The following is a 21,015-nucleotide window of genomic DNA, read 5'->3' as shown; positions in this document are numbered from 1 at the left end:
TGTAAACTACAAGAACCTTTACCGGCAATGACGAGGGATCTTAATGAGAGCTATAGAGGGCCATGCCCCCTCCCCATGCACGCAAATATATATATATATATATATATATAGAAGTTATTTATATATTAGTTGTTTTTAATAAAAATTCGGTAACATTTTAAAACTAATTTTTCTTGCTTGTGGATTTTTCAAGCAAATTCTTTTATGGACTTTGTGATTTTAATGTAAATTATTTCTTCAGTTTTTGCAATGATTTTGGAAAATTTATGATTATTTATTTAAATTTGATGAAAGTTCCATTAAATTTTTGTTATGTTTTTTTGTGTATTATGGTCTAACTTCTTTTTTTATAAAATAACTTAATATGTCTTGTTGATTTTTCACACAATTTACAAATAAATTTTCTATTTCTTTTATTCAGCAGGAGATAAAGGTACAAACGATATTAAAAAATCAAAACAGTGTTAATAAAGTAAAAAAAAGATATATTAATGACATAAATGATAAAAACACTTAATTGAAAAATAATAATTAATACAAATAATATAATTAAATGTTTAAAATCATCCATAAAAGATGATATTATCAAAAGTATTGTATTTAGTTTGCATATTAAAATTTTAATTATTTTGGTCCATCCAAAATTTTGTGAAGCTCAGCCATTGTATATTAGAGTCTAGAGACAATTCTGGCGAGTAGCTAGCAAAGCACTGTAATTCACTTTCCGTGCTTCACACGCTCTCTCATTACTCTATTTTCCAAATCATCGTGTCGTGCCATAGACGTGAAAATCAGAAAGCTTGACTTAAGTCGAATTTTGAAAAACAATCAAACTTAACAGTGAGACTGAGGCGTTCTTTTTATTGGGTCTAAACAGCGAGATGATTCTTGTTCCAAAACCGACAAAATTAACGTGTCTTGTAGCTCTTGGTGCATTTGGTTAATTCAAAATATTAGTTGTACAAGATCATTGTGTTTGAAAAAACTAGCTAGCTAGTATATATTATTGATTATTAGCATGTTTTTTGTGACACCGTTTTCGCTAACATGTGAATTGACCTAGCTTGTTTCGTTTAGTCATATATATAGAGTATATCATTAAATAGTATGTTGGGTAGTTGTGAAATTTAACTTTTCTACTGTCTTTTTTGTGCTGTCATTTAAAATTATATAGTTTTTATAATTTTTAAAATTAAATATTATCATTAAATATTAATATAGTTATTATATATTTTTTATTTTAATGAGACAACACAATAAGTAAGGTTTGTAATTGTACTACTAAATTTGTGAGAGAAATTATTAGTTATCTTCATGCACAAAAGGAAAAAAAAGGCTACAGCTATAAGTCAAAAGAGTAATGTCTATAGAAGCACGCGCGCGTTTTGATCGCAATTCATGAAGAAGACCTGTGTGAACCGTCAACGTAGTACGTAGAATAAATTACAGCGGGATAGTCAAACGGGTTAATAGTCAATTATATACGTTTTTTGTAGTACACAAATTAAAAAAGGCGTTGTTTTTGTGTACAATAATTGTAAGAGGTTTCTTTCTTTTTTTTTAAGAAAAACTAATATATATATATATATATATATATATATATATATATATATATATATATATATATATATATATATATATATATATATATATATATATATATATATATATATATATATATATATATTCTCATATAATGTGTTCACTTTGTCGGTAAGTGGCTAATATTCGAACGCATATATTATAATCAGCTTTGACCACACCGTTTCGTGCTAACAAAAATTGAATTTCTCACCTTGTCTTTGTGAGAAGAAAAAGAATAAAAATAAAGAGAATACACTAAGTTATATATATATATATATATAAGAACTAAATTATATTGGTGTAATTTTGATAATTATTATATTATTTTTATAACTTGAGATAAAATATAATTTTTATTGATTAAATCATTAAATTATATTTTTATATTATCAAGATTTTATCAAAATAAATCATTCATATTTTAATATATTTTAAAATATTTATATTATATGTATGAATGAGATGACAAATAATTTTAAATTAATATAAAATTTTGATGATCTATGTAAAAAAATATTTCAATCTAGTGGTGGATTTTAATAAAATATTATCCAGTTAAATATTATAAAATAATATAATAATTATTAAAATGATCCTGGTGTTAATTTGATCTCTTCTCTCTATATACATTGTTTGGTTGATTAATTAGAATATCATATATATTAAAAAATCTATTTTTCTTTTTTTTTTCTTCACACTTTAAAATTTAAAACCTTTTCTCTTTCAATTCATTCATTCTTTCTTCTAATAAACTAAAGAGAGGGTAAGACTATTTATATTTTGTTTAATTAAAATGCTACAAAAATATTAATAAAAATGATCATTTAATTATACTAAAAAAGATATATGAGGAAAGAAGTAACAAATGCGATTAATAAAGTAAGAAAATAAAGAAAGAAATAAATGAATTAAAAATATAATGTAGATGAATGAAAAAATTAAGACATGATCTTCAAGGTTAAAATTGTAAATAAATTCTAAATAAGAACTGTTAATGATGAACTAGTTAATTTACGAATGCATCAGAATTAATGATCTGAACGAATTTCAAGACCAAGGAAATCATGAGGACCCGTACCATTGAATTTGGTAGATCTCATTATGAAGCATGCAATATATAACTATAATTATAAGGTGCATATCGTTAAATAAGTATTTCTGTCAAAAGTCCCTGCTACATTATTTACAGGCAAACTTATACATGGACTCCTAATTAATATGCTAATAAATATCTAATGAGAGATAAAAGTAAGAAAAATATAGATTTAATAAGTAATATGATTTAACATGAAAAGAAAAATTAGAGAGAAATAAAAGATATTTATTAGGTATTTAAAAAATGAGTGTTTATGTATTATCATTGTATTTGCGGTTCCCCAGAAAATAACAATTAGGGTGTTTAATATCATCCAAAAAAAGAACAACAAAAAGCCATCAATCAATGGATCTGCTTTAAACCGAGTGTTGATCAGTACATTTTAATTGATGTTTTAATTTGAATGCGCAGGTCCTAGTTAATTTTCAGAAAGTAAATCCTTCCAAATCTGTTAAATATTGATCAAGTACAAAGAAAACCTAGGGTAGCAGAAAGCACAATCAAACACAAGAAAAAAATTGTCATCATACTCTTCCTGCAGTGTAGGATTTGAGTTCAACTTAAACTACCTTGTGGAAATCCGAGCGTTAATCCCACACTCAAACCTGGGTGAGAAAAGAAAAACACCAGGAGGAAAAAAAAAATAGGCACAAACCCAATTGTTCATTGTGAGAATCCTTTTGAATGATTTCAGATGGGTTCAACTTTCGCAGAACCTCAAGAACATTTAACAATGTTATGTATTCAATACTATTGTACTTATCCATGTAAAATTATAATATATCTCTCTTTTAAGTAATTCTCCAATGAAGTCATCATCCCATATGTGAAAGGAGAAAATTGTAACCAAAACCATGCCACATAGATCTAACTAGAAAATTCAAATTTAATTTGTTTTCTCTCACAAGCTCAAAGCCTTGATGGTATAAACATAAATATAAGAATCGCTAAACACAAATACATATATAAAAGGGATGTTCATACAAAGAAGGAAATTACCAAAACCACAATAGTACAGCTTAGCTCAAAGCAACAAAGATCAATAATACTCTCTCATATATAAACGCACACAGGAATAACATAACATAAGATAACAAGCTTGCAAACTTTCCACTTTTCAGATACAACATATAAATAAACCCTAGATATGTAAACACTCAAAAGAGAGAAAAGAAAAAAAGAAAAGAAACCCACACCAATTAAGGAAAAAGGGTTTACAAAAAGAGCATGACTAAAATAAAAAGCTAGTAATATAAAGTAGATCGACTAGTCAAATTAACTAACTTCCGGGATGTAGCAAAGTTAATTAATGATCGGACCACAACGCTTGATTCCCCAGAAAGAATGAAGAGAGAGACAGTACAGTACCATACCCTTGTTCGGTGAGAAACTAGGAACAATGGTCTCAGAGAGAAGAAAGTGATATCGATGATGTTGGCTAGCTTTTTTTTTTTCTTTCTTCAATCAACAACAACACATGAGAGTGGAAGGAATATTGAGATCTTGTTCATCTTCTAAATAATTTTCTTTACCTTTTTTTTCTTTTTGGTGTAGTGAGGTGTGAGGAGTAGTAATGATGGTGGTGGGTTTAGGTATGTGGGGTGTGTGGGGGTGGTTGAAAGAGAAAAGAGGAGGAGGAGGATGATGTGGGCACAATGATGGCGATAGAGAACAAAGCAGAGGGACATGATGATTTCTGGCGTTGAAACAGAGGCAGAAGAGGTTCAAGGATTTTGTGCACCCTTGCTTTATCTCTGACAGCGTCACTCCATCCATTTATGAAATCTATGGCATTGCCTATGTCTACCCTCCGCAGTAGTCTATTCTATACCGCTGTAAAGTCAATAAAATACTATTATATGGTGCTTGTTTGTCTCTTTGCTAACGTGGGTTTGGCCTAGACAATTTTACATCCCAAGGAGAATTTTATCTTCTTCACAATGGAAACCCTTGGTTTATCTTTTGCATGCGTGGAGGAAAGAAGAAAGAAATACGGTAAAAAAAAATATAGGTCTAATTACACTTTTAATTTTTATAATTTTTAAATTTTTCTAATTAATAAATAAATATTTTAGTTCTTGAAATTTAATAAGTGAATTTTTTAATTCTCGAAGTTTATATTTTAATTTTTTTTGTTAAAATTTATTAATTTTTGAGAATTAAAGTGTAAAATTTAGGTATTAAAAAATTCAGTTATTAATTATAAGAATTGAAAAAGATAAATTTTAAAAAAATAAAAACTAAATAGATAATTAAACCAAAAATATAAAAAAGATAAAAATGGTAGAGCAAAGTACAGCAACAGTTCTCCATGTGATTTGTTCTAATTTATTACATATGTACTCTCTTCATTCTAAGGCATTTCTTTAGCACTTCCCTAGTGTAATGAAGTTAGGTTTAAGTTCGTTTGCAAAGAAAGAGAATAAAAAAGAAAAAAACAAGTAAAACGTAAAATGAAATGAGATTCACACCTTAATGCTTAAAGTCCAATTACAGAAAGGTTTTCAGCAATTTTTTAAAATCCAAAATTGTCCTTCAGTTAAGTATAAAAATAATGTCCATTTTTTGTCCTAAACGAAAGGCTAGCGCGCGATAGGGTTTGGAGGTTTTCTTTCTTGGTTTCGTTGTCATAGTATCTGTAATTCCCAAAAATCGAAGGCGCGATAGGGTTTGGATGTTGCATTTCTTGGTTCCGTTGTCACAATGTTTGCAATTCCCCAAAATCAAAGGCGTGATAGGGTTTGTTGGTTGCGTTGATGGGTGTCGTGTGATATCAATGGACAAGCACACGTACAGTTTCCACAAGCACCAAGGCCCTTATACCAGATTCACCTGATAACATAGCCAAAGAAGAAAGGTCTGAAGATTTGGCACTACTGTGTCTTCCTCTGTTCAAGCAATTCATTCTTACGATTAGTAGTGCGTAGTTGAGTCTTGAGATTATTGAGATTTGCTTGATGTATTATAGCATTTTTGAATGAATTTTTTTTTCACTTTTTTATTTACTGTGTAAATGTATTGTTTTGAACAGTTGTTAATGGAAGCTTTTTGAATAATTATATATATGATTGTTTTTTTTTTTGGATTATGTGATTGCTAATAGATTTTCTAGATGCTTTCTGAATGTGATTCCATTAACAAATTGTTTACCATATTTTCCCGATGCTTGTTGAAATTGAACATTGATTCATATGGGAATCATTGATTTGGAAAACTATTTATAGCCATGACCATGGGTAGGATTTGTTGATTTGGAAAACTGTTGTCATGACTGTGGTACAGGTGGTCAAATGGACTAGGGGACATTTTCTAGTTAACATTTTATTTAAAAATTATTTGCCATACATTTTAAATGGAATTAACACCATTTAAAAGTTAAGGAGTTTCTTATAGAAAAAAGGAAATATATGTGTAGTTTGTGTAAATTTCAAGAAGTATTAGTGTAATTTTCTTAAAATATTATTATTTTAGTTTAATACAATTTGTCTAATTAATATAACTTTTTATATAGTTTATTTATTTATTTTTAATTTCTCTTTATCTTTGTTTTATCCGATCTTTTTTGCTTATTTTAATAAGTGGACAGAAAATTTTCTATTTTTTTCGTGTCTTATTTTATCTATTTTGAATAATAGGTTTTTTCCCACTTTATTCGGATGAGAGATGAAATAAGGTGGGAAAAAAAGAGAGGAACAAAGGTAGAGTAAAAATATGTTATTTAAATATACAGAATTAAGAGAGAAATTTATAGAAAAATTCTCTCCACTTATTTAAATGGGTAAAAAAATATAATAAAAATAAATAAATAAATTATGTAAAAGATTTTATATAATAATAAAAATGGATATATTAAAAAACTTAAATTTTCACTATAATATTTTTATTTATATTTTATATATAAAATATCATTAAACATTCACCCCCACTTTGAGGTAAGGTTTTTTCCTGGTGGTCCTCCTCCTCCCTTCACCCAAACAAGCAATGTATTTCTTTTCTTAATTCTCTCCCTTCCACACTCTCATCTCTCCTCTTAGTTTAATATTTTTTTTTTCTATTTCATTTTTAATCCATAAGAAACTTAAATGATGATAATGTTTTTATAAAGTTATAAGACCACATTAATAAATGAATATATATATATATATATATATATATATATATATATATATATATATATATATATATATATATTAAAAAATTAGACCTTTACTACTCTTTTATTATTTACATTGACATTTTCATTAGCATAATCTTGAGGTTAACTCTCGAGTAAGAGATAATGATTGGATTAAATTTTCTTCAAAGTGAACCCCATAATAGTTTGATCATTTTGTATTTTGATTTTTAAATTCACATAAGCACACCTCGGAATATTTAGAAACCTAACCTATTCTTTATAACTCGAATCAACTCTTGGTGCCTCTAGTCAAATTTGAACTCATCTCTCAAGCAAAAAGAAGTCCTATATGTTAAGAAAATAGAATTTGGTCATTTTCATTGATACGAAATAGTGAATAAATACATGATCATCTCTATCATCTTTTCATGATTATTGAGGACAAAATATCAAAACATAATCACAAATAAAAAAGGAGAAAATATATAGGGATTTAGATCAATTATAATTTAAATTCAAATCATATTTATTCCCTACAATTAATGGATTCTAACACACTCTCTCAAGTTGGTGCATGAATGTCACACATTCCCAACTTGTCAAGAGAATTAATAAGGTGCATGGATGTCACACATTCCCAACTTGTCCATAAAATTACTAAGGGCCTTTAAATCTCCATTGAAAAAGTGGCTAATCTTAATTTGCTGCTAGTGATAATAGCACCCTCACTGTATTGAGCTTTGCAATTGGTGCAAAGGTTTCTTGGTAATCAACCCCAAATGATTGAGTGTAACCCCTTGCAACTGATGCAAAGGTTTCTTGGTAATCAACCCCAAAGGATTGAGTGTAACCCCAAAGGATTGAGTGTAACCCCTTGCAACTGATGCAAAGGTTTCTTGGTAATCAACCCCAAAGGATTGAGTGTAACCCCAACGCCTACGATCTCTGATCTTGTTCTCTGCATTTAGGGCACATTCAGAATAATTTGTACCATCAAAACACTCAAGTGTAAGGATTGGAGACAGATCCTGCATATGTGGAGCAGAATCTAATTTATTTGGCCTATCCTCCATTTTCATACTCAGAAGCTAATTTCTAATTCCTAAGGAAGAGAGGTAATTAGAGTTGGCTCTGATACCATGTTAAGAAAATGGTATCAGAATAATTAAATTAATTATACATAAATAAAGGATATTTTATTTCCACTAAAGCAAAGACAATATCCCTATAAACTGTAATTAATACTAGAATGAGAATATTAATTCTAATTTTCAACACTCCCCCTCAAGCTGAAGCTTACTATAAGAAAATTTATTCCCACTAATAAATAAAAAACATAACAGAAATGGAGTTCCACAAAAATACATTTGACGGGCAACTCAGGGATGTTGACGAAGTCAGAAAATATTGCTTGAAAAAGAGAGAGTTGGAAAACACATCAGCCTCAGAAGGTTCAAAGCAAGTTTTGACTTTCTTAAAACCAAGAGTTGGAAGCTTCAGAACCAATGGTGGAGACACAACGGGGGATAGAGAAAAAAAGAATAGCAAAAATAGAATCTGCAAGTAAAAAAAACGCAAAAAATAGTTAAACATTGAAATCCACGACGACAGCAATGGTGGCTGACTACATGTTTAGACTCACTGGAGGAAGACAAGCACCATGGTGATAGTGGGTGCACTTAGATTGCACCGGAGATGAGTAAATGTGACAAAATGTGAAAAGATTAAAAAAGATGGTCAGAGAAGGTGGTGGCACATGGCAACTTCGATGGCTCGGAAGAAAGGTGGGCTTGACCAGTGGTGCTAGCAGTGACAGCTTTTGCACAGCGAAATATGGTTCACCGAATAAGAACACTCGCCGGAAAAGTTACTGGAAAACAGAAACAGTTCTCCGAAAGAAGGGCAATGAGTGGAATGGTACACCAAAAACTAGAAAAAGAATGATAGAAGAAAGACAGTGAGCAAAAGGGCTCACCGGGGACAGTCGGTCCCTAGTGAGAAAATGTACAAAAATTTGGATCAATTACAATTTAAATTCAAATCATATCTAATCCCTACAATTAATGGATTCTAACACTCCCTCTCAAGTTGGTGCATGGATGTCACACATTCCCAACTTGTCAAGAGAATTACTAAGGGCCTTTAAATCTCCATTGAAGAAGTGGCTAATCTTGATTTGCTGCTAGTGATAATAATGCCCTCATTGTATTGAGCTTTTCAACTGGTGCAAAGGTTTCTTGGTAATCAACCCCAAAGAATTAAGTGTAATCCCTTGCAACTGGTGCAAAGGTTTCTTGGTAATCAACCCCAAAGGATTGAGTGTAACCCCTTGCAACTGGTGCAAAGGTTTCTTGGTAATTAACCCCAAAGGATAGAGTGTAACCCCAACGCCTACGACCTCTGATCTTGTTCTATGCATTTAGAGCCCATTCAATATAATTTGTACCATCAAGACGCTTAGGTGTAAGGATTTGAGATAGATCCTGCATATGTGGAACAGAATCTAATTTATTTGCCCTATCTTCCATTTTCGTACTCAGAAGCTAATCTCCAGTTCCTAAAGAAGAGAGGTAATTGAACTTGGTTCTGATACCATGTTAAGAAAATGGAATCTGATAATTTTCATTGATATGAAATAGTGAATAAATACATGATCATCTCTACCATTTTTCCATGATTATTAAGGACAAAATATCAAAATAGAATCACAAATAAAAAGGAGAAAATATATAGAAATTTGGATCAATTACAATTTAAATTCAAATCATATCTAATCCCTACAATTCAAGTTTCGTCAACCTTCGTAATGCAATTCAAGTTGACCCTGTAGCCTATCCAGATTACTCTTTGACTTAGGATTTCATTATGCAGAAAGGTCGTATATGGTTACCACCTAGGCTCCTTTTCATTGCAGCCTTATTAGCAGAATTCCATCAGTCCCCAACGGGAGGTCATATGGGAGTCTGTAAAACCCTGGCGCGTTTGGAAGATAACTTCACTTGGAGCACCATTAGGGAGGATACTCGAACATTTATTGCCAGCTGCTTGGATTGCCAACATACCAAGTATGAAACTCAAAAACTAGTTGGATTGCTTTGTCCCTTGCCTGTCCCTAATCGACCCTGGGAGGATCTATCCATGGACTTCATCGTGGGACTACCTGCTTATCGTGGCCACACAAGCATTCTTGTAGTGGTAGACAGGTTCTCAAAGGGCTTCATTTGGGTATGCTGGCCAAGCACCACACTGCGCATTCAGTCACTCTTCTTTTTACAAAGATAGTTGGCAAACTCCCTGGCATGCCTAGAAGTATTGTTTCTGATCGAGACCCACTTTTTATCAGTAAGTTCTGGCAGGAATTATTTTCCTTAAGCGGCACTAAACTCAGGATGAGTTTGGCATATCATCCACAATCGAATGGCCAAACCAAAGTAGCTAATTGCATTGTTGAGCAATATTTACGTGCCTTTGTTCATAGAAGACATTCGTCTTGGGGGCGTTTCCTCTTATGGGCAGAATGGTCTTACAATACATCCTGTCATTCAACTACAGGCATATCTCCATTCGAAATTACTTTTGACAGAAAGTCACCTAATTTTCCTCAGTATATAGCAAGTACTTCTAAAATTGAAGCAGTGGATGAAATGCTTGGTCAACAGGAAGCTGTGTTTGCCTTGTTACATAGAATGTTGTTGAAGTTACAAGCCCGAATGAAACAAATTATAGACACTCATCAAAGGGAGCGCGAATTTCAAATTTGCGATTAAGTGATGGTGAAGTTGTGCCCTCATCCTCAAGTGTCGGCCACTTTCAAGTTGAGGATCGAATTGGGAATATCGCTTATAAATTGAAGCTGCCAGAACAGTCTCGCATACATCCAGTGTTCCATTCTTAAACCGTATTTTCAAGCTTCTTCAGCTTCACCTGAGCCAGTAGAAATGCCACCTTCAGCCATGGAAAACCAACCTGTCATTTCACCTTTGACCTTCCTCACAACAAAATGGATTCTTTTGTCTTCTGGGCCGAAGCAAATGGTATTGGTACAATGGCTTAGGTTGCATCCTGATGAAATCGCTTGGGAGGAGTGGTCTGAATTGAAAGTAGCATACCACCTTGAGGACAAGGTGTTACTTGATGGGCTTGGGAATGATACAACAAACACTGGGGGTCTACAAGAAGCAAGAACCACAAGGCCTAAAAGGAAGAGTGGACCACCTGCTTATTTGAAGGATTACGCCTAGGAACAGCTAGTAGAATCAGGAATAAGATTGTTAGGCTGTTAGAAAGAATAATATTGTTATCATTCTGTTAGGATAATTTTTGTTTGTCTTTATCCTCTTTGTTATTGTTGTCGAGAGCTTGTCCCTCAGCAATTGGTATTATATATAGGAATTACCTTTTCATTGAAAACGATAGAGAATAAAAACTCAAAAACTTCCTTTCCTTCTTACCTTCTGGAGGTTGTCTTGGTCCTCGAATTCCAAGGCTTAACAAATAGTTTATTTCTCATCAAAGTCATGTACTTATCTTTGTTTCTTTAGGAATCACCAGACCAATATTCAGGTTCATCTTGATGAGCTCCACCACCATCAATCAGCTCAACCGACTGCCCCTGTATTGCTTGTTGATTGTCAACAAAAGCTTCTTTAGGAGAATTCCAATTTACAGAATTTTCTGGTTCACCTTGATGAGCTTCACCACTATCAATCAGCTCAACTGGCTGCCCCTGTATTGCTTGTTCGTTATCAACAGAAGCTTCTTTGGGAGAGTTCCAATTTATGGAATTTTCTGGTTCACTTTGATCAGCTCCACCACCATCAAACAATTCAACTGACTGCTCCTGTATTGCTTGTTGATAGTCAACAGAAGCTTCTTTAGGAGAATTCCAATTTATGGAATTTCGTGGTTCAGCTTGATGAGCTCTACTACTATCTATCAGCTTAAGTGGTTGTTCCTGTATTGCTTGCTGATTTTCAACAGAAGTCTGCTTACTATTTACCTCCATATCTTTAACCTAATATGGTGAATAATCTACATTTCTTAATTGAAATCAAAATGTATGTCAGGAACATAATAAAGAAAGCAAGGACCACTCACCATTTGAAGTTTCAATTCATTTATGTTCCTATCTAGCTTCAAAACATGGAGCTTCAATGACTGCAATAAGTGAGGAGAAAGGAATAATGTTGTGACATTTATTCCATATAAGATAAGGTTAGCAAACAATTCCCTTTTAAAATGAATGGGTGAATGAATGACAAGGAATAAGACCCATGTCACATGTAGTGGTCACTAGTCGAGCACCACTAGTAACATAATATTAATACTATCTATCTACCAAATAAAACATTGTATATAGCCTAGGGGATTTTACGACACTGTTTTCTAAGACGGGTCAAAATCGTCTTAAAATGACCCAAATGACCGACTTAAAAAGGCTTTCTTCTAGTAGTGATTATTTTCAAATTTAAAAATAAGTCCTTTTTATTTGAATTAGATGAAACAAAGGGAAAAGAAATAGGGAAGAAAATTTACAACTGACCATCTAAAAAGAAATATCCGAGAGTGACTATTGAAAAATAAAAGGAAAAAGAAAAATCTTTCCTCGGTAGAAGGGAAAAGTGAAAAAGTATAGTTTTTAATAGTTTTAATTTCTTTTAAAACTTAAATATATATTTTTGAAATTAAAAACTAAAACTAATTCTAAATAATTTTATGTAAAAAATATATTGAACACTTTAATTTTTTAAAAATTAAATTTTTTTAATTATCATGAAAAAATTTATATACAATTTATTTGTTTATCATATTATCTTTTTCATTCATTTAAATGATAGAAGAAAAATTTCTCCACCTTTTCCTTCTTATTTTTATTTTTCTAAATAATAGTTTTTTCCTTTATTTTTTTAATTTTCACTTTTCCAATTTTTATTTTGTTTCTATTTGATTTTTCTAAAAATTGTAAACCTCACTATCGAATACCGATACCGACAATAAGCGTTTGTCTTATTTTCATCACATGGAAGCAGCAGCCGCAGTGGAATCCTTGGTCGTCAAGTATCCTTGGTCACCAAGGTTGTGATATTGACAGTTCAAATAATTTTATACTAGTAATACTTTTATACAGAAATTCTTGTCAGAAGTACTACTAACGCAGAAGTGTCAACTAAAAAATATTTTAAAGAATATATCCATAAAATATTAATTTTTTAAAAAAATAATTTTGGATTTTGAATATAATAAATATATTTTGATTTTTATATTTTATCCATTCTGTTATCCTTTGCATTTTCTAATACAATCAAGCGGAAACAAATGCAAAAGTGAGCAGCCAGCCAGGTTTGAAAAAGAAAAAAGAAGTCAAATCGCATTCAAACACATGTATGCAGTAGCATCACCTAATACTATAATCATTGCAGATCAAGTTACGATATTTCCTATTTTAGATTACCTCATACTTTATACACATCACGATAATTCTCTGACTATTCCAAATAGTTTTAATACATTATAATAAACAAATGAAATCATATTGGTCCAACCATGCGGCCATGCCCTTAAATCCTAGACACATCTTCTACTTATAAAAGGAGATAGGAGAAGAGTTTCAAGAGCAAGGCATGCAACAATTGCAACATAACTAGCAAAAAAATGGACCTTCTCCTAAATTGCCTAAACCTTAACACCATTGCTATTGCATCAATCCTTTCTCTAATCTTCTTATGTTTGTTTCTATATCGTAAAAATTCTCGTGGGAAAGATGCTCCAGTAGTGTCTGGTGCATGGCCAATACTTGGTCACCTCTCATTGCTGAATGGTTCACAAACACCACATAAAGTGTTGGGTGCTTTGGCTGACAAGTATGGACCCTTATTCACCATCAAGCTCGGTATGAAACCGGCTTTGGTACTCAGCAACTGGGAAATGTCTAAGGAATTGTTCACCACAAACGACCTTGCCGTTTCATCTCGCCCTAAACTCGTCGCCGTTGAAGTCATGTCTTACAACCAAGCCTTTGTTGGCTTGGCACCGTATGGACCCTATTGGCGCGAGTTACGTAAAATTGTCACGTTCGAGTTTCTCTCCAATCGAAGAATCGAACAACGGAACCACATTCGTGTCTCCGAAGTTCGAACTTCGATTAAAGAGCTATTCGACATTTGGTCGAATGGAAATAAGAACGAGTCTAGGTATACTCTGGTGGACATAAAACAATGGTTGGCGTATTTGACATTTAACATGGTTGTGCGAATGGTCGTTGGGAAGAGGTATTTTGGTGTCATGCACGTGGAAGGCAAAGACAAAGCGCAAAGGTTTATGAAGAATATTAGGGAGTTCATGAATTTGATGGGGACTTTCACGGTGGCAGATGGGGTTCCTTGTTTGAGGTGGTTGGATTTGGGGGGTCATGAGAAGGCTATGAAGGCAAACGCTAAGGAAGTTGATAAATTATTGAGTGAGTGGTTGGAGGAGCACCGTCAGAAGAAGCTTTTAGGTGAAAATGTTGAAAGTGATAGAGACTTCATGGACGTGATGATTTCAGCACTTAATGGTGCACAAATCGGTGCGTTTGATGCTGATACCATATGCAAAGCCACAAGCTTGGTAAGTAGTTTATGAAATTAGTATTACTTCTATTTTCTAATGAGACAGTAAAATTTCATTTTTATGACATACAAACTCATCGTGCATGATAATTTAACTGGGCAGCTTTCATTGCCTATCCTGGTGTGGTACCACTGGTACCCTCAACCTCTTTTTGTACTCCTTTTTATCTTACATTAATGAATTAGTGTTTCAAAAGAAATCGTGCATGATTGACATGGGGAATATTGGTTGAATTAATTTTGGAATTATAGTATATATATATATATATTTTTAAAAGAAATAACATTAAGATTTTTTTTTAAAAAAAATAACTTTTTGTAACCGAGAGAATGTTAAGAAAAATAGTTTCTGAATTTTTTCCCTACTTATTCTTTCTTTATTTTAAATTCTTCTAAGATTTAAATTTATAATACCTAACGTAAAAAAAAAAATTGCAATACCTACAAATTTCTAACTTAAAGCTAAATTTAACCCTATATATTTATAGCATTAACATATTATATAACTTTAACTTAATTTGTTTTAGCAATAGCTTTAGTAATGTTTAAATTCTAAAAAGATTAAGATATATAAGCATTACCTTAGAATCTCATGCGGTGGTCTGCATTGGCTTTTCTGAACTATAAGATGAAAGTGAGAAATTGAGTACCAATACTATTATAAAGTTGAATATAAATATATAATATTTTCATTGTATTTCTTTTTCTTAGATAATTTAATTTAGACGACTCTTTTGACAAGTTTGAACTTCTTTACAGGAATTGATTTTGGGAGGAACTGATTCAACAGCTGTTACTCTTACATGGGCACTTAGTCTTCTATTGCGAAATCCTCTTGCATTGGGAAAGGCTAAAGAAGAAATTGATATGCAAATTGGCAAAGATGAATATATACGTGAGTCAGATATAAGCAAACTTGTGTATCTTCAAGCTATAGTTAAAGAGACACTAAGATTGTATCCACCAGCCCCTTTTTCATCACCTCGTGAATTCACAGAGAATTGCATCCTAGGTGGATACCACATCAAAAAGGGAACTCGACTTATCCATAACTTGTGGAAGATCCACAGGGACCCTAGTGTTTGGTCAGACCCATTGGAATTCAAACCAGAAAGGTTCCTTACCACTCACAAAGATGTTGATCTAAGGGGTCACAATTTTGAGTTGTTACCCTTTGGAAGCGGGAGAAGAGTTTGTGCTGGAATGTCCCTTGGCTTAAACATGGTTCATTTCACTTTGGCTAATTTATTGCATTCCTTTGACATCTTGAATCCATCGGCTGAACCTGTAGACATGACTGAATTCTTTGGATTTACCAACACCAAGGCTACTCCACTTGAGATTTTGGTCAAACCACGTCAGTCTCCCAACTATTATGAAACTTTATAACCCTTATGTCAGTCGTGTGATCCTTATTGTTCTTTTTCAAATCGTGGTTTGTCGTCTATTCTAAGTTAAATTGCGTCTGTTTTGGAAAATTTTGTTATGTAACCTTGCGATATTTTAATTTTTCTTAATTAGGTAGATGCATTGTACTGGCTTCTATTTACTGATCGTGAAAACCCGTGGTTTTGTTATCAATTTATTTGTATTGGCGTATGGTTAAAATAATATTTTAAATGGGTTATAATTTTTTTATAAGCAAAATCAATATTAGGAAAAAGCATTCCAAACATAGCACAAGCTATGCAATTGATTTGATGTACACATTTTGTTACATATCTTTATTCCTAAATTTGATTGCTAGCTCCAACTGTTCCTCATATGCAATTGTAATATTTGTACATTTTAAGGATAAAATGAGAAAAGATATGAACACAAGATCTCTTGTTAAATTGATACAAAAGAAATCGCAGACCTCTATTAAATCGTGTCTTACATTTATTCCTCACTGCAAATGGAGTAACCGACACTAGTTGGTTTTATCGCACCATGTTTTATGGTCTCTCTCTTGGTTCAATATCATGTCTCTCTTCCTGTCTCACATTCTCAAACCCTCTTCTTATCCTAGGTGTTCTAAAGTTGATTAGGTTCTCTTTATTTTTACTACTTTGTTCGTCTTGATGTACAAAGGAGTCCACTAACAGCAGAAGAAGAGCGAAAGGGAGAGAGTAAGAAATCTTCTAGTACTTACCAGAGGACAATAACAGACAAATCAACCACAAATTTCAGACATAATTAGGGACATGAATATTGGGTTGAAACATGAAAATTTATTTCTTCAGACATGCATAAAATGATGCCTTGCAATCTTACTTTTGAAAATTCATCTTAATGAGTTTATTTGTGGTCAATTACTTTTTAGCGCATCTTACAAATACATTGGTTTCTTCCTTCTAAAATATTTTATGCTTATGATTTTGATTCTTTTTATTTATTTATTTCCATTGTTGAAGTTGTCTTTTAAGAGAAATAATGTGTTGGCGGTTTATTTTTTGTGTTTTTTCCCCTTATGTTTGATTATAGGAACAAATAGATAATGGAGGATTGGGATCAAGAGACTGTGAACAAGGTGGTGGAGTCAAAGAAAACAGAGCATAATCAAAACAAACCTACTGACATAGTATGTTTTATTATATTTGTTGAAATTATTGGCTTTAAATTAATTTGCTTTGTAGGCATTGTTGTATTGCTGTTTATCTCTTTAAAACAGTGAATGAAAAGGTTTCCTCTTTCGTTTCTTTGGTTTAAATACAGTTATTTTTATTTTGGGGTGTTTGTTGTAGATTTTGAGTTCATAATTGGTACTTCTTCCTTATCAAGACCCAAGAGAAAGGCCTGAATCTTAATATATGTATGCATAACAAATTTTTATCTCTTTGCTCTTCACAAATTTATCTACTTTTTTTTTTTTGCATGTTATCTTTATTTTTTAGGTTTTCAGTTTTTTACATGTTTCAATCAGAAACTGTTGTTATAGCTGCACACTTAAAATTGGTTCGCGTCTAGATTCAACCTTTCCTTCACATTGCCACTTAAAAATTGGATTGGCGAGTTACCATTCTCTTTGGAACTACTCTTGGTAACCAACCAACTCCCCTCAACAATGGGTGATATATTGAACTCCTTCTTCGTGTCTCCCTGTTTTGCAATGTGATGATCAGGAGAAGAAGGAAGATAAAACATCTACCCCTACCCAAACCATGGTGGTGATGACCTGGATTTTGTATGCAACTTACCGCTCAGACTTTGAGGTATCCACGGGTCATCATGTTGCTACTGTGATTTTCATTGTGATGTCTTATATTTATAGTTTTTGTTTTCTATCTACGTGTCAGTGTGGGGATATAAAGTAATGGGCATATATAGTTTGTAGCATTTTAAACATAATTTTGTTTGATATTGCAGTATAATCATGACGTTGTGTTGGCATGTACAGATGGAGTAGTAGTGTAGAGAGGTTGAGTCAACCGATGAATATATTATTGTGAGATGTATTGTAAATAAGCAGTGCTTTTACAGCATGTGTCTGATATGTATAGTGAAATTTTTGTTTTGGAAATTTGAGAAACTGTGATCGGGATGTAATGGATCCTATCCTGGTTTGGGTCACTACTTCTGTCCTATCCAAGTTTTTGTGAATAAATTTGTCTTGGCTGTTAAAGAAAATAGTTATGGCTGTGATGACAAACAAATTAAATGTTAGTCAATGATTTTTGCATCTATCAGGAAGCAATTGAGGACATTACCAAAAGAATGGGAGCTGGAATGGCCAAAATTATTTGCAAGGAGGTTTGTCACACATGACAACATCAAGCTAGCTCGAGCTCGATGGGGATGCATTCTCATTGGTTTTCTCTCCGTCGATGGCCTCAAGGTAGTAATTCAATGATGGTGGGGTGTCCCTGCAAAGATATAAGATTAAATCTACATACACACGAATGCATATGCATATTAAATTAGACAATCCTCATTTAGGATGGCAAGGGTTTTTCTAAAGATGTCAGGGTTTTATAAAGATGTCAGCTAGTTGGTTGTTTGTGTCTACAAATCACCTTTTAACACATGATCTTTAATGAAATGATGTCTTATTTTTATATGTTTAGTACTAGAATGCATGACACGATTTTTGACCATGTTGATTGCACTTGTGTTGTCACATCTCAAAGGAATATGATCAAGGTAGATACCAAAATCCTCAAGTTGTTGTTTCATCTAAATTATCTAAGCACAACAACAATTGGCAGTAATATACTCAACATCAACTATGGATAAAGCCACACAAGCTTGTTTCTTAAAGTGAGAAACCAAAGCACTCCCAAGCAGATGAAATGCTCCACTAGTACTCTTCTTATCTACTTTTCATCCTACATAATCTGAATAGGAATACCCAACTAAGCTTATAGGTGCACCCTTAGGATACCACAATCCTACTTTTAATGTACCCTTAATGTACTTAAAAATTCTCTTAACAACTATTAAATGAGATTTGTTAGGATTAGCTTAAAATCTAGCACATACACAAACACTATATATAATATCGGAGCGACTAGTAGATATAGTAGAGAGTTAATCATACCTCTATATCTTGATTCATCCACATGTTTACCTTTTTCATCTAAGTCAAGATAGCATGAGGTAGTCATTGGAGTTATTGCCTCTTTGGATTTCTCCCTATCAAATCTTTTAAGCATATTAATACAAATACTTGGATCAATTGATGAAGATTCCAATTTCTAACTATTTTATTTGGAATCCTAGGAAGTAGGATAACTCCCATGTTACGAACATTTCAAACTCTCTCCTGCATAGTCTTAGCAAATTCTTTGCACAAGACATCATTAATGACTCCAAATACAATGTCATCTATATATATTCACTAGTGCAAAAAATACTTTTTTGAACAATTATAAAACAATTATTCTAAAAATGCGGTGACATTTCAATAAATAAAGACATTATTTTTAGAATGGTTGTAGGAAAACAATTCTAAAAAAATTAGAATGATTATAAGTGAAACTATTATAAAAAGTTACCTTTCTGGAATGGTTATAAGTTAAACCCTTATAAAATATTAAGATATGTTTGATTTGTATTTTCATTTTCTGTTTTCATTTCCTGAAAACTATTTTCATTTTTAAAATATTAGAATTCTGAAAACATGTTTGGTTTGACTTCTTGTTTTTTGTTTTCAGGAAATAAAAACACCGAAAATGCGTTTTCAAAAGGAAATATATTTTTAGATTTGTTTAAAATTACATTCCTTGTCACCGCGTTTTCATTATACACAAAATGAGTTCTTGGTTTTAACTAAAAACGATATTTTATTGTTTTTAGTTTTTGGTTCGTTTGAGAAAATATTTTCACTAAAAATATTTTCAAAAATTCAACCAAACACATTTTCATCACCATACCATTTTTAATTTCATGAAAATAGATGCTTTCTGAATTTGATTCCATTAACAAATTGTTTACCATATTTTCCCGATGCTTGTTGAAATTGAACATTGATTCATATGGGAATCATTGATTTGGAAAACTATTTATAGCCATGACCATGGGTAGGATTTGTTGATTTGGAAAACTGTTGTCATGACTGTGGAAGGGGGTCAAATGGACTAGGGGACATTTTCTAGTTAAAATTTTATTTAAAAATTATTTTTCATACATTTTAAATGGAATTAACACCATTTAAAAGTTAAGCAGTTTCTTATAGAAAAAAGGAAATATATGTGTAGTTTGTGTAAATCTCAAGAAGTATTAGTGTAATTTTCTTAAAATATTATTATTTTAGTTTAATACAATTTGTCTAATTAATATAACTTTTTATATAGTTTATTTATTTATTTTTAATTTCTCTTTAACTTTGTTTTATCCGATCTCTTTTACTTATTTTAATAAGTGGACAGAAAATTTTCGATTTTTTTTCGTGTCTTATTTTATCTATTTTGAGTAATAGGTTTTTTCCCACTTTATTCGGATGAGAGATGAAATAAGGTGGGAAAAAAAGAGAGGACCAAAGGTAGAGTAAAAATATGTTATTTAAATATACAGAATTAAGAGAGAAATTTATAGAAAAATTCTCTCCACTTATTTAAATGGGTAAAAAAAATATAATAAAAATAAATTATGTAAAAGATTTTATATAATAATAAAAATGGATATATTAAAAAACTTAAATTTTCACTATAATATTTTTATTTTTATTTTATATATAAAATATCATTAAACATTAACCCCCACTTTGGGGTAAGGTAGATACCAAAATCCTCAAGTTGTTGTTTCATCTAAATTATCTAAGCACAACAACAATTGGCAGTAATATACTCAGCATCAACTATGGATAAAGCCACACAAGCTTGTTTCTTAAAGTGAGAAACCAAAGCACTCCCAAGCAAATGAAATGCTCCACTAGTACTCTTCTTATCTACTTTTCATCCTACATAATCTGAATAGGAATACCCAACTAAGCTTATAGGTGCACCCTTAGGATACCACAATCCTACTTTTAATGTACCCTTAATGTACTTAAAAATTCTCTTAACAACTATTAAATGAGATTTTTTAGGATTAGCTTAAAATCTAGCACATAGACAAACACTATACATAATATCGGAGCTCTAAAAAAATTTATACTTTATTATTTAAACTTTAGACTAATAATTAATACT

At 31.7% G+C, this 21,015-nt stretch overlaps 1 protein-coding gene across 1 annotated transcript; it reads left to right on the top strand.

Annotated features, from left to right (window-relative positions):
* The first annotated feature begins 12,934 nt into the window (after window positions 1-12,934).
* Window positions 12,935-16,074, top strand: CYP82A3 (cytochrome P450 82A3-like). The gene is made up of 2 exons (NM_001254043.2): window positions 12,935-14,402; window positions 15,164-16,074. Exons 1-2 carry the CDS (start codon window positions 13,449-13,451, stop codon window positions 15,791-15,793), a joined length of 1,584 nt encoding a protein of 527 aa, NP_001240972.1. The 5' UTR covers window positions 12,935-13,448; the 3' UTR covers window positions 15,794-16,074.
* The last annotated feature ends 4,941 nt before the right edge of the window (window positions 16,075-21,015 follow it).

Source organism: Glycine max, chromosome 13 (genome assembly GCF_000004515.6).
Source record: "Glycine max cultivar Williams 82 chromosome 13, Glycine_max_v4.0, whole genome shotgun sequence".
In the NCBI taxonomy this organism is placed as follows: Eukaryota; Viridiplantae; Streptophyta; class Magnoliopsida; order Fabales; family Fabaceae; genus Glycine; species Glycine max.
Note: the sequence above shows the minus strand (reverse complement) of the source record. Positions and strands in the feature narration are given on the sequence as shown.

Coding starts and splice junctions, on each gene's coding strand:
- CYP82A3 (NM_001254043.2), top strand. CDS start 13,449: ATGGACCTTCTCCTAAATTGCCTAAACCTTAACACCATTGCTATTGCA. Junction 14,403..15,163: donor TATGCAAAGCCACAAGCTTG/GTAAGTAGTTTA, acceptor ACTTCTTTACAG/GAATTGATTTTGGGAGGAAC.